Raw genomic sequence first — 15,763 nt, forward strand, 5'->3', positions numbered from 1 at the left:
CATCTCAGTGCCTTTTCTTATAATACTACTACCTCTTAGTAAAATTCAGTTGAAATACAATTTCATATCATCCCTGTTACTTCATCAGCTCTGCTGGTGTGGAAATGAGTCTGTTTACATAAATATCGTCATTTGAAATGTATCACTGCTTACTTACAATGTACCACCATGCTGGGTCTTAATTATCGAAATCATGAACAGAAAAGCCATGACCATATGGAAAGCAATTTAAAGGCTATTATTGGTATTAGTAAAAAACACATAAATATGTAAATGGATTTATACTTATATTATGAACATAAAGGAATAGTTAGCAGTCCATAGAAAGAATTTCAATAGAGAATGTCAAGTATGAAATATTTCAAGTACAAAAGCACTAATAGTTCAAAAACTAAAAGAAGACCAGTATGTGGCCAATACAGAGTAACCAAGAACAAAATGAGGTTGGCAAGGCAACAGAAACCAAAGGCAACTAGAAGTAACCAGAGCCTTTAAGCAGCCGTCCACACACGATTTGATTTACATTCATAGAATATTATTTGGGGACTCTGTGGAGAATAAATTTGTTGGTAGAGAAGGCTACAACTGTAAGAAATGAAGGGTATTATCAGATAGTTACTGCCCAAATTCAAGAGAAAGAACACTGTCTTGCACAAAAGTAGAGAGAGTAGGCAGAAATAGAGGAAAGCACACAGACTCGAGAAATGCTCTGGAGCATACAGCTAGACCTGGAACAGATTCTGGAGTGGGATATGAGTCACAAAGGGACATAAAAATAACTCTAGGTTACACAACATCAAATGCTGATGCTTTTTCTTTCTGAGAAGGAACATATATTTTGGGTTATGTTCCTTATATATAAATATAAACAAGTAATAGTTGTAATCTAAGCAAGTCATAAAATATTTACTTGTTGTGCAAATACCAAGTCAAACTAGTCTGAAGCACGTATACAGCACTTAATAAACAATTACAATGAAAGCTGAAATGAGGAAAACGCATACCTAACTGGAGTGTGTGGCGTAGCCATGTTGGCCTCTTCATCAGGGTTGTTTTTTCGTGGCGTCCTCTCTGTTTCAAAACTAAATGATAAGTAAAGTAACTCATACCGAAATTTACAATTTGTGTTATGGGTCAAAAAAGCAGTTATTGATCAGTAATAAATAGCAATAATTAAGAAATCCTGCTATTCAGGGCATCATCCACATGTTCTCAAAAACATAAGTGATACGGAATAAAGTCTTGCTTGAATATTTTTTTTTTCACCATCATTCTTAAGTATGGGTCTCTTTCCACAGGTTTGTAGCAAAGTGGTACACCAAACATTGACTATTACAGTCTGGACAGTGGAAGGTGTTTTCTGGCTGGTGGTCTTAACAGCCGAGCTGTGTGGGATCTTAAAACAGTGCAGCTCACAATTTTCAGTGCACTATGCTATCCAAAGATTTCATTTCTAGTTAGATAAAACTAAAGGCATTTTACTATGTTTAATTTCTAAATCATATTGTTTTCATTGCACAGTAAATATTCTTTAAAAAGAGCCAAATTAACTTTACATATGACCAGTCAAAACAATAATACTCTCAGCCATTCCCTATCTTAAGAATCTTACTTAATAAGTCAAGAGAATATTCTTCTTAAATTTTTTTTAATATCAACATGGCCAACAATTGATAAAAAGGATGGAATGAAAGAGACACTACTTGAGTAAACTAATTAATTAAATCATTTTCTTTTGGTACACATTTAAAAAAATACCTAAATAACCAAAAAGGAAAGGAAAGAAACAGAGGAAACTGTTATAGTACATAATTCACACTAAATCTCTATTAGTTACTAAATTGTATGCTTAGAGCACTGCCATTGCACTACATAAAGACATTTGAGAATAATCTATTATAAAATATTGTTAAAAGATCTCTAGGTTAGTAAAAGTCTATATAACATCTGAGTAATTACTAATCTATATACAATTCATATAAAAAGCATGTTAATATATAAAAACATATCATTGCAATACCTGTCTATAGGATCAGTCTGAAGTGTTTTATCATGATCCAAAAATAGTCTTGCATCTAAATCTTTGTTTTTAAGATAAAGCTCTTCGTAGCGCTTAGAGAGACTTTCAACCTCAAAAGAAAGAAATTGGCAATTATTCTTCTAGTGTTATCTCTCTTAGGATACACAAGTAGATTTCACTACAGAACTTTTGTACAATGCACATTTAATTTTAAAACACCGAGTTCACATCCAAAATAAGACCTGTCTAAGGTGAGTGGTCCTTGGACTTTCCACACGTCAGGGTACCCTGATTGCTCTTCGAGCTGATGAGGGAGGGGGACTTGATGGGGGAGGGGGAGGGAAATGGGAGGCGGTAGTGGGGAGGAGGTAGAAATCTTTAATAAATAAATAAATTAAAAAAATAAATAAAACAGCACAAGGAAAGTGTGGCCTCAGCCATGCACACAGGCAAAAAAAAAAAAGAATATTACACATTAAGGCTGGGTGGTAGTAGCGAATTAAGCCCAGCACTCAAGAGGGAGAAGCAGGAAGAACTCTGTGTGTTCGAGGCCAGCCTGGTCTACAGAGCTAGTTCCAGAACGGGAACCAAAGTTACAGAGAAACCCTGTCTTGAAAAACCAAAAAAAAAAAAAAAAAAAGAGAGAGAGAAAGATTATTATACATTAAACTTCAACTTCAATATTTTTACTATTTTATGTATATACTGCACTTATTAGAATTTAAAGTAGTTAGACAAGGACCATCAAATGCCACAATACAGTGCTGACCACACTAATAGTCATCACAGGTTGAACATTTCCTAATTAACATGTTTAGAACCAAAAGTATTTGATATTTTAGAGGTTTTTTAATACTGGCATATTATATGCATATCATGAAGGTAATTTTATATAACCTTTTAAAATACTTTTGTGTCCTGAGTAGAACTTTTCATTTGTGGTCATATCAGTGCTTTTAAAAAAAGTAACACATTTCAGGGTTTTCAATTTGGAATTCCCAATCTCATTCATAATTAGTTAACTGCTGATTCTTCAAGCATGCCATATATCCTTCACTTTTTATCTTCTACTGTATTCTCAATATAAGATAAGGCAATTCTCTAAACATAATAAATACTCTCAATTATAAATTTTAAACAATCTTTTTTAAATCCTCTGGTTCACTATGCCTCTTTTTTTAATATTTATTTATTATGTATACAATATTCTGTCTGTGTGCATGCCTGCAGGCCAGAAGAGGGCACCAGACCCCATTACAGATGGTTGTAAGCCATCATGTGGTTGCTGGGAATAGAACTCAGGACCTTTGGAAGAGCAGGTAATGCTCTTAACCTCTGAGCCATCTCTCCAGCCCCACTCTGCCTCTTTTTAGTTTAGTATCTTTGGCAAGAGGATTAGCCCAATTAAGTATCCTAATGTCATGGTTTGAATGAGAGTGGCCTCTATAAGATCATATAATTTAATTTTTGCCTTCCTGTTGGTAAACTATTGGGAAGGATTAGGAGGTGTGAAGTGTGTTACTGTGAGTGGGCTCTGAGGTTTTAAAAGCCACACTATTTCCAGCTAGCTCTCTCGGCTTCCTTTTTTTGGATCCAAATACATGCTTCCAGCTTCTGTTCTGGTGCCATGCCTACCTGCCTATCTGGTGTCATGCTTTCCACAAAGATGGCCATGGGCTCTAACCCTCTGCAACTGTGAGCCCCAAATGAAACATTTCTTTTATAAATTTCCTTGGTCATGATGTTTTGTCATGACAACAGAAAACACCTAATAAACACAGTTTTACAATTTACTTTCTATCATACCTTTTCAAATGCTAGAAACTACAATTTATTGGTTCTAATCTCTTATTATAACCATGATTTAAAATCTAGTGTTCAATAGTCAGCTATGATTTTTTTTTGTTCTGGTGTTAGGGAAGAATGTAGCACAATTAATAAAAACCCAGGGAGAAAAATTGAGGTTCAACCTGAAGAAAAAGCAAAATAGTCAGTCACTGGCTCTTACCTCTACCTCAGTCTAAAATGAAGATCCTACCTCAGAAACCTCAGAATGAGACTGTGTTTGAGAGTTGTCTCCTCTGGTATACCATTCCTCTCTAGTGCTGGAAATAAAGGCATGCACCACTACCACCTGATTTCTACGACAAACTAGCATGTCTCCTGGGATTAAAGGTATGTGTCACCACTGCCTTGTCTGTAAGTCTGGTCAGTGTGGCTCTTTAACTCTCTGATCTTCTAGCAAGCTTTATTTATTAAAATACAAATGAAATGTCACTACATTAAAACCAAGAGTCTTGCACACACACATTCTACCATTAAATCAAGAAAACACTCCTGAAGTGTTTTCTACCTAGTTTGGTTTGTTGTTCCAGTACTATAGATAGAACCCAGGACATTTTACATGGTTAAGCAGGCACTCTACCACTGAGCAACACTCCCTAGCCCTTTCTGTGACTTTCAAAGTCAGTGTTTAACCTTGAGGGAACTAAAAACTGAATTATAAAAAGAATGGTAGAAGAAACCAAAAAATGCAAATTGTATGTTTCCCTACATAGTTAAATTTGGCAGGATGGTTATTAATGCATAGCTAAGATTAGTGACCACTCCTGCCCTACCTTAGAGAAACACAAACTAGCAACCATCTGACTGGCAATTATATGTGCAATACTGAAAATGTGAAGTTTCTCTTAAGGTATTCATTGAAACTAACCCTTTATAAAGGAGTGGGGGATTATCCTAAATGTTAACATTTAGATGTTAGATGTCAGAACAGCATGGTTTCTGATGCCTAAAGTAGGAATAAGATTACTAAAAGACCAGGTCTCATCAATCCACGTGGTTAACATAGACAAGAATTATGGGGTTAATTCGAGTTTAAGAGATAGTTAATAATAACCTTGAGATAACAGGCCAAACAGTTTATAGTTGTTATAAGCTTCTGTTTCTTTGGGACTGAATGGCTGCGGGGCCAGGTGGGACAGAAACTTCTGTCTACATATATAGTACCCAAATGTTAGGCAAGAATTTCCACATAAAGCCTAAGAAAGCTTTTTAAAAGAGTATTCTAGACAGAAAAGAACAAAATCAAGCACAGCTTCTTGGTACCAGCATTGTCTTGAGTGGGCTCTGTTTGCTAGAAACAAGCAGAGGCCTGGCTCCTATAAGAGAAGCTCAGCATTAGCAGCAAAACCCTCACAGCTCTCTTCAGAGGCTCTGTCACCGAATACTTAAGTGGGGTTTATGAGCAGCCAGCAGCTTGCTTCTTGGTGGTGGCATGAATCTAGAAACTATTCATAGTTGTGGTAAAAAAAATGTGGCTAGGTCAGTACCTCCACCTAGTCTAGTCTAGGCTAGACTCTCAGGAAGTGGGGCCAAGGAATGGGGCAGATCCATCTGCCAAAACCGTGGCTTTAATCCTAGTCATGTTGCTTAGCAGATTAAAGACTAATGTGGTCAGAAAAAGATAAAGGTATTCAGTAAAGACAGATTCAGAGGTAAAAAAAGAAAAAAAAAACATCTAAACAGTTTACAGTGTGTTTAAAAATATTCATAGGCCTGGGAGAGAAAAGAAAGAGAAATGGATTATGGACACTTGTCTTTGTTTAGAGTGTAGGTTACAAGTTGTTATGAATAACAACCAGGAAAAAAAGCAAAACAAATAAGATTAGATTCAGGGTCTTGTTTTGAGGGAAAAAAGGAGGAAATGCTGTGGGATAATGCTCTTGTACACTATAAAGATTTGTCACTCATATTGGTTTAATAAAAAAACGCTGATTGGCCAGTAACCAGGCAGGATGTATAGGTGGAACAACTAAACCAAGAGAACTCTGGGACAAGAAAAGGCAGAGTCAGTCATCAGCCAGAAGCAGAGGAAGCAAGATAAGAATGCCTTACTGATAAAAGGTACCAAGCCATATGGCTAATACAGACAAGAATTATGGGTTATTTCAAGTTGTAAGACTTAGTTAATAATACGCCTGAGCTAATAGGCCAAACAGTTTATAATTGTTATATTACTCTGTGTGTTTCTTTGGGACTGAATGGCTGTGGGACTGGATGGTACAGAAACTTCCATCCACACAGTATTGTTCTTCTTTGTCTTTGTGTGTGGTAATGAAATATTCTGAAACTATCTTTTATATTCTAAGAGACTGGAACTTTTGTTGGATCTCATAGCCAAGATTAACAATATACCTTAAGGTCACTTACAAATTAAGAATGCTAGCCTACTGTGTATTCAAACTGCTTGCTTAGCCTAACTAGTAACCAACCTCACCTGCCTTGGTTTACCATGTAGTCAACGTTTAAAACCATTTACCTATTGATGGACATCTAGACCAATTCTATGACTCAGTTATTGTAGATAGAGCAGCAGTAAGCATAAATATACAAGGATCTTTACAGTATGCTGGCACAGAGTCTTTGGGGCATATATCCAGAAGGGATACAGGTAGGTCATATAGAAGTTGTATTTTTTAGTTTTTTCAGGACCTCCTTAATGGCTGCATCAAGACTAGACTAATTATATTCCTACCAGTAATCTATATATTAGATACATAAAATATTATATCTTCCAAAGATTTCCTCTCATTCCATAGGCTGTCTCTTAACTCAAGAGTTTCATTTGCTATACAGAACATTTTAGTCTCATTAAATTCCTGAGCTATCAGAGTCTTTCTCTTTTCCTGAAAAAAAATCATACTCTACCTTAAAGTATTCTACCTATGTTTTTCTGTAGAAGTTTCAGTTTCTAATCATCCATTATAAACTTTGATAAAGTTTAACTGATTTTATGGGATGAAAACCAGGAGTCTAATTTCATTCTTCTCTATGTAGCTTTCCCAGGATCCCTTGTTGAAGAAGCTATGGATTCTCGTTTTGTCTTGGTATCTTGGTGGCAGTCCTTCCCTCCCTGAGTCATAGGACAGTGTGAGGAGCATTGGTGATATTGGCAATGGACCTGAGCTTTTCCAGTGGAGAGACTTATTGCCATCTCAATATCATTGTTTGTAGTAGATCTGCTTATATGCTCTTGGTTTAATTTTCTAAGTTATGAATGTCTTGAAATTTGTCCAGTTCTTCTAGACTTTCCAATTTATTGGAATAATAGTTTTCAAAGGTGCTCTAATGATCCTCTGATTTTTGTTGGTGTCCGCCATTATGTTTCCTTCTCAATCTCTAATTTTATTAACTGGTTCTTTCTTCTGATTCATTTGGCTCAAGGTTTTCCAATTTCATTTATCTTTTCAAAGAATCAACTCTTTGTTTTTTATTGGAGAGAGAGAGAGAGAGAGAGAGGGAGGGAGGGAGGGAGGGAGGGAGGGAGGGAGGGAGGACAAGAACAGGCTGGCCTCAGACTTAAACTCAAGATCCTCCTGTGCTCTGGGTACTAGATTGCAGGCATGCGCCACTGTGCCTGGCTCTCCTGCAGTGTTCTATTTCCTAGTTTGCCTCTCCCACTAGCTCCTTAGGATAGTGACTGAAAGTTAATCTCTGGACCCACATTATCCAGCACAACACTTGACACACTGAACACAAAATAAATACTAAGTGAATTCTTTTTTTTTTTTTCGAGACAGGGTTTCTCCATAGCTTTTTTTGGTTCCCGTCCTGGAACTAGCTCTTCTAGACCAGGCTGGCCTCGAAGTCACAGAGATCCGCCTGCCTCTGCTTCCCGAGTGCTGGGATTAAAGCCGTGTGCCACCACCGCCCGGCTCTAAGTGAATTCTTAAATTAAGAACTAGTTAACAATCCAAATAGAGAACCAGTAGCCTAGTTTTCTAGTTCTATGCCTTTTGATAAATTATGTTTACTTATACTTTTGAATCTATGTTTTTAAAAAAAACCTTGCTGGGTCATAGTGGCACACACCTTTAATCCCAGCAATCTGGACAGAGGCAGAGGCTGGTGAATTACATAAACTTGAGGCCAGCTGGTCTACAGAGTGAATTTCAGGACATCTAGGACTACACAGAGAAAAGAAACCCTGCCTCAAAAAAACAAAACCAAACAAAACAAGTAAACAACAAGCAAAAAACTTTTTCACCATAGAACAAAGTTGACTTTACAATTCTACTCAGTTAAATTTACTTTGGGAAATAAACAACTGACAATTAAGCAATTATCCTCCTTCACCAAAGTCTCAAACAAACCATACTAATTTTAATTGAATTGTATTTCAAATTACCTCTGGAAGTCCATTAGATGATACAATTCCAAGTGAATTCATAAAAGGGATAAAATTTTTGAAATAAACATTTTTCACCTGAAAAATATAACATTCAAATATATATATATACATTTAAGATTACAATATTAAGAGATTAAAATTTAAAACAAAATAAAATCCAGTCTCAGTAACTATCCACACTAATAGTGTTAACTGACATAAAGCATGATTAATAAAAACTCATCATGATTAATAAAAACTTAAGAGAAACTGGGGTCCAACCCGAAGACCCGAAAAGCAAAGCAGCCAGCCAATGGCTTTTACCTTGACCTCAGCCCAAAATGGCAATCCTGCCTCCAGGAATCTCAGAATGAGACTGAGCTGAGTGCTGTCTCCTCCCATTTTATATTCCTCTCTAGGGCTGGGATTAAAGGTGTGCACCACTCTCATCTGGTTTCTATGGCAAGCTAGTGTGGCTACTGGGATTAAAGGTGTATAGCTGCATGATCTGTAAGGCTGGCCAGTGTGGCTGATTTACTTTTCTGATCCTCAGATTTTAATAAGTTTTACTTATTAAAATACAAGTGAAAAGCCACTACACTGACATTTACAGTACATTCAAACTAACCATATTTATAACTGTTTCAATTATTTACTTTTTAATATAGATTTCTGGCCATAAAACAGAGTTTAAGTGGAAAACTGCTAATGAAATGGGGTGTGTGGCATAAGGAGCCACTGAAGGCAATATTTTCCAAGTGGCACTTGGAAAACAGATTACTGGTTGCTCTGTAAGTGCAATGTAATATAGAATTTTTAACCAATTGCTTTTCTTTTACTTACTTTCTTTTCCAAACATGTAGTCTACATTTAGTGATTTTTCTAACAAATAGTATATTTATTTTCTAATTAGTTCAAACTTACCTGGGATATTTAGTAGTTAATCAATTAGTATAATTAACCTATAGTTATACAGCCATAAATGCTATTTTTAGTCATGTGTCAATTAAAATACTGAAGTTTTTATTAGCTATACTTGAATCATAACTAAACACTAAATTCTAAGAACAAATCCCTTAAGATTAAAAACGTATTTATTCTAATCCTCAAAATAAAATGTAACTACTCATGTTATAAAAATCCAGGGAATTAGAACAGCGCACTGACTACTATTTGCTCCCTTATGACCAAACGCAGAAAGGAGACAGCACTATTTCAGCTACCCCTGCCAGTATATTTGTGTGGGGAGCTCGTGGTCTAGAAATGTGAAAAGCAAGCATTTAGGCTTATATATGAAGTTAATACATACAGATTCATGACATTAATAAGAGCCGCAGTGGTAAAGCCTAGATATCTTGGTAATAGTTCTAATACTTTTTTAATTCAATCTTGGAAACAGCTATCCTCACTGTTTCCCCGAGTTGTCAGAATTTCAAAGATGTAATATTTCACATATCTGATGAATTGTAGGCAAAATTTCAATAACCAAACTGTGAAAGAGACAATCTGTTGAATGAACAGAGACCCAGATGTCCTAAACTTTACCAAAGGCTCAGTGAGTGATGAGTAACTGGTCTCTGGAAACATATCACTCATTACTATAAGGAAGTGGGGTGCATTATTTGTAAGAATCCTTTCGGTTCCAAAACCTAGACTCTTGAAGAAAGTAATTACTCTGCGTGCAGAAGTTCTCTCTAACGGCCTGGAGGGATGGCTCAGTCATTAAAGGCTAAACAGAAACTGAATGTTAGATCACTCACACTGAAGTGAAACTCTGAGGTCTCTTGGTAAGGTGTTTTAAACACTAGGGATATTAGTAAATTCGATGGTCTAGAAGGAGAAACACATTTGAAAACTATTGTCTTCATGATATATATCCAGTAATTCCAGAAGGGAGACATTACCTTTAAAAGCTAAGTAAGGAAGTATGAAAATTAATTTTTTGCAAATATTTTGTTCTTATAAAATAGAAATGGTCGCCCCGCGGTGGTGGCACACGCCTTTAATCCCAGCACTCGGGAGGCAGAGGCAGGCAGATCTCTGTGAGTTCAAGGCCAGCCTGGTCTACAAGAACTAGTTCCAGGACAGGAACCAAATACTACAGAGAAACCCTGTCTCAAAAAATAAAAAAAATAAATAAAAAAAAAATAGAAATGGTCCTAACTAAAAATAAAAGCATGCTCATAACAAAAAGTATATATTGGCAAGAAGACTTCACATATGTATCTACTCAACTGTTTTAAACAAAGTGTAGGAGAAATTACCTCATCTATATTACATTCATGCTCTTTACAGAGAACTTCAATAATTCTTGTATCATTTTCTAGTTGTTTTGCTATCCGGGCACTCCTGTTCTGACCTCTTCTGGGTGTTCGAGGTGAACCATTAATGGGTATTACAGCTGTTTCTGTAAAAATGGTAAATTAGGTAAGAACAATTGTACATTCCATATTGAAAAGAGTTAATGAAACTAGTCTGGGGATGTAGCTGAGTTGGTAGAGTACTTGCCTAGAAAAGCATGAAACCCTGGGTTCAATTCCTATCACCACATATACCAGGAATGCTGGTACACACCTGTAATCCCAGCATTTAGGAGGCAAAGGGAGATTCAAAGTTCAATACCATCCTTGTCTAAGTAGTGAGTTCAAGGCCAGCCTAGGTCACATGAGACGCTATCTCCAAAATAATTACTTAAAATTAAATAAATTGTAAAACAAAATTTGACACATTCTAATTATAACTAAGACAACATTAGGAATAATCCTTGTAGAATTTTAATCCACTTATTATGGCTCACAACATAATTAACAATTTTAGCTTATTAATTAACATCTATTGGTTCCCCCCTTTGTTTTGTTGTACAGGCAATCAAATCCAAGGTCTCTGTGAATGTTACACAAATGCTCCATCACTGAGCCGTAGCCTGTTTCTGAATGCCTGCTGTGATATATATATATATTACTGTTATTAATATATATATTAATATATATATAATATATATTATATATATAATATATATATATTACTGTTATTAGTTTTAGCAACTCACATTTTCTTTTTCTACAAATGCTATACTCAAAATGCTACATCCCATAAACCCGGAGAAAGTATGATAAACAAATAATTTATAAATTACTTATAAGTATATTCTACTCAGAACACATGAACAAAAATATTTCCTGGGCTGATGAGATGACTCAGTGGGCAAAGGCACTAGCTGCCAAGGCTGACAACCTGGTTCAATCCCTGGAACCCCTACAGGAGAAGGAAAGAACTGACTCATGCAAATTTCCTTCAACTTCCACACACAGCCCCACACGGAATCCTACTACCCCACAAACAAAAGCTAAATAAGTATAAACATTTTCTCTATTTTTAGATCCTTAAATGAATAAGCAAATATTTATGGGTTTCATTTATAAACATAGTATAAACCTTTTAAGTATTAGCAATTATAAAGTATTTAAGGTTGTAGTGTAAGGGGCTAAAGAGATAACTCAGTGGGTAAGAACACTGCTGTTCTTCCAGAGGACTCAGGTTAAATTCCTAGTATTCACATTGTGGCTCACAACTATCTATTCAGTTTCAGGGGATAGGATGCCCTCTTCTGGCCGACAGGCATCAGGCACGTAAGTGGTACATAAGCATAAGTGTTGGCAAAACATATGTTGTACACATGATAAGTACAAATCCTGTACTCTAATTATTTAAATATTAAATATTTATTTTAATATTAAATTAATATTAAATATTAAAAAACAAAGCATGAGAGAGGGAGAAGAAAGAAGCAGAATACTGTTTTGTGCTACAGATTAGAACCAGGGCCTTCTATGCTCTACCACTGAACTACATCCACAACCTAGAGGAGCAAGTTTTAGAAGTATAACAAGCTAGGCATAGTGATCGAAGCATGCCTTTCCTCACAAAGGCAAGATCTCTGTGAGTTTGAGGCCAGCACGGTCAACATAGCAAGCTTCAGGAGAGCATGGGCTACATAATGAGAGCCTGCCTCTAAATAAATAAATAAATTTAAGCCAGGCGGTGGTGGCGCATGCCTTTAATCCCAGCAGAGGCAGAGGTAGGCGGATCTCTGTGAGTTTGAGGCCAGCCTAGTCTAGAAGAGCTAGTTCCAGGACAGGATCCAAAAACTACGGAGAAACCCTGTCTCGAAAAATCAAAAAATAAAATAAAAGTTTATTAACCAATCACAAAGTAGAGATTTCATGTACATTCTGATTCAGTCAGCCTACAGAAAAGAAACTTCTATTGAATATATATACTAACTGGAAATCTGAACACTTACAAAGTATTTGATGGCATTAAACAGTAACTAACAGTTTTTAGATGTCATAATAGTACTATTTTAAAAAGTCTTTCTCTTTTGCAGATAAAGATACCAGGTTGAAACCACCCACAAGCTGTGGGAACCTGTGGGATCTGAGGCTACAGACATGTCATAAATTATCTTCTGAAGCCAGGTCATAGTACATGGAGACAAACCACATCACTGTATCTGAAATCCCTATCACAAAAGCTAATTAAAAATTAACTCTACTAGGTCAATTCAGTTTATCATGCTGGTTTCTCTGTAACAATGAAGTACAGATTTCAATTATCTAAAGAACAAAGACATCAATCTAAATAAAGTAACACAGTACACCAACTTTTTATTTAACTTTATTTTGCAGACAGAATCGCACCCTGTAGCTCTGGCTGTCCTGAAACAAGCTATGTAGACCAGCTTGTCTGGAACTCACAGAGATTGGCCTACTTCTGTCTTCCAGGGCTGGGATTAAAAAAACCATGCATTTATCACACCCAGCTATATACCAACTTTTAAAGTTTCAACATTGATATAAACAAGGGAGAAAAAGGCAGGCAAAAGAAACATTTAAAGGATGGGGACTTTTGAAGTATATTTACTATTTATTGTAGAGTTTAAAATTTCTCCTGTTTTGTATGTAATTACGCTAGTTTAAGTTTTCTGCCTCTTCCACCAACATAGGTTTAATACATTGTCAAAACTCTCATCCAGACTTCATTTCCCCAAGAAGTCATTGTTCACAAAGATGAATTAGTCTTCACTATTTCAGCTCTTCAGCATGAAGTTTAGTCTTGAAATTATGATCTGCTATGTTTTATCACTACTATTAGTACTTTTATCATTTCACGAGCTAGGGATTAGCCTGTCCTTAGCTACGCTTACATTTTCTACTGTAAAAAAGGTGATTTCAAAGTCCTATTTTTGAGGTGACCAAAAGAAACATCTCTGGTTTAAGAAATACTTAATCTACACTTAATCTACACTTATTTTGCTTAATGCTATCTATTTATCAACAGCTACTTTTATTTAAATACATTTCCCTTCCTTCTCATTACCCACTGAAACAGTATCACTTACTGCTCATATAAAAAAATCAGTTATATAGCATACAATATCCAATACTAATTAAAAACTTAAATTGCTAAAATAGAATGTCCCCCTTCCCAAAAGTTATGGATCAAATCTCCATCTTTTGTTCTACTTTACTACAAATCTCCCCTGCTTCTTCAAAAGAAACATTTCCCCAACCTTACCTACTCCTCAAACTCATTTCAAATAACACTTTTCTATGTCGTTGATTAGCCCTCCACTGCTACTATAAAAACTTGCTTTTTAATTTTTAAATTATATTTTTAATTATGTGTGTATGCGTGCGTGCGTGCGTGCGTGTGTATGTGTAGTGTGAGGGGTATATTTAAGTGAGTATAGTACCCAGAAAGTCCAGAAGAGGGCACTGCATCTTCCTGTAGCTGAAGTTACAGAAGGTTGAGAGCCACCCAACATGGTCCTGGGAACTGAACTCAGGTCTTCTGCAAGAGCAATATGCATTCTTAACCACTAAGATATCTTTCTAGCCCTTATTTTAATTTTATGATTATGATTATTATTGTGTGGGTGTATATGTGTGCGCACATGCATGAGCACGTAGGGGAAGCAGGACACACCTCTGGAGGTCAGGGACAACTTTCAGGAACCAATTCTCTCTTTCCACCATTAACTCTGGGCATTGGACTCAGGTTGTTAGGCTGGAACATCTCACTGGCCATGTAAAAATGTTCATATCTCTAAAACTCCTCCCAATTTTTGTTTTGATTAAACTAGAGCACTTCCTACTACATACATTCTTGATTATTTGCTCAACATTTTATCTTCTTTTCTATAGCTTATACTCTTGAAGGTTGCTGATTTGAATCTGGAGATGTTCAGGCCCACGTGTTAGTCTCAGTCCCCAGCTTGCAGCTATCGGCAGAGTCTAACCAGTCCGAGGGTTCCTACAGTGCATCTCTTGAAGGATAATAGGAGTCCATACTCTCCCTACTCTCTTTCTCAACTCCAGTAGAAGGAGAACAGTTTTACTCCATTGTGTGCACCTGCCACAATGTGGCCTCACTACAGGCTCAAAGCAAAGGTGTCAAATCACCTGTGGACTGGAAACTCCAAAACTGTGAGCTAAAAATAAATCGATCACACCCCAACAAGTTGATCACATCAGGTATTGTCACAGTAAAGCAAAGCTAAGAGAAAAAGGCAGAGCCCATTCCTGACTAATGTTTTATCATCCTCTCAGTTTTAGGACTGCATCGGACCTATAAGACATTCAGTAAGTCACTCATGAAGATAGAGAAGAGCACTGCATTGTTTAGAATACTTACTGTATGGTTCTCTGAGTAGTGCAGGAGGTGAGAACTTAATAAAATAGTCAACTACACACAACATTAACTGAAACGAGATTACCAGATCATCTTCCATTTGTAATACTTCTCCTAAAAACAAAAAAGATCCACAGTTAAATATTTAAAACTTATATATTTAACTATTATTTACTTACCTGTGTGTGTGTACATGCATGTATATGCACGTTTGTGAGCAAAGTGTGTGTGTACATGTACCTTAAAATACGTGTGTCAATCAGAGGACAACCTGCATGAACTGGTTCTCTTCTTTTACTATGTGGGTCCCAGTGACCAAACTCAGGTTCCAGGTTGGCGGTTCATGCCTTTATGTGTAAAGGCATCTCAGTGGCTTCAAGATTCCCATTTTTAAAAAAGGTTAGTGAGTAGTGCCTTTAAGTCAGAGAAAAATGTAATGGTATATCCATATGCTCATTAATTTGCTAATCACTAGAGCCATGATGAAAACTTTTCTCTTTGTTGCAAAACCAAACTAAAAAGATGAGATTCAAGACATAAATGAGAGCTTTAAAACTGGGGATTATAAGAATTAATTCTTATTAAAATCATCTGGCATTACCTTTTATAAAATCTGCTTCCTATTTTGGTGTGACCTACAAAGCTCATTACTCTCAGAAACAATGCTGAAGCATGATGCATGCTAATCTTTCACTCTAAATGTTTATATAAAGTATCTCATATGTTCAATTTAACCCCCTACAAATATTACACTAATGAAAACCATTAAGAAATAACAAAATTGCTAGGCAATGGTGGTGCACGCCTTTAATCCCAGCATTAGGGAAGCAGAGGCAGACCTGGTCTACAGAGGCCAACCTGTTCTACAGAGTGAATTC

General features: G+C 36.2%; 1 protein-coding gene across 1 annotated transcript in view; it reads right to left on the reverse strand.

Moving 5' to 3' along the window:
• Rb1 (RB transcriptional corepressor 1) overlaps positions 1-15,763 on the reverse strand; it is a 126,382-nt gene that overhangs the window by 69,752 nt on the left and 40,867 nt on the right. The window contains exons 7-11 of the mRNA XM_041668636.1: positions 14,889-14,999; positions 10,457-10,599; positions 8,211-8,288; positions 2,021-2,130; positions 1,005-1,082 (exon numbers count right to left, since the gene is read on the reverse strand). Of these exons, the coding sequence (XP_041524570.1) occupies positions 1,005-1,082; positions 2,021-2,130; positions 8,211-8,288; positions 10,457-10,599; positions 14,889-14,999 (520 nt within the window). The remainder of the gene's footprint in view (positions 1-1,004; positions 1,083-2,020; positions 2,131-8,210; positions 8,289-10,456; positions 10,600-14,888; positions 15,000-15,763) is intronic.

This window comes from Microtus oregoni, unplaced genomic scaffold (genome assembly GCF_018167655.1).
Source record: "Microtus oregoni isolate MIOR12 unplaced genomic scaffold, Mior012 000001F_ref0000356, whole genome shotgun sequence".
In the NCBI taxonomy this organism is placed as follows: domain Eukaryota; kingdom Metazoa; phylum Chordata; class Mammalia; order Rodentia; family Cricetidae; genus Microtus; species Microtus oregoni.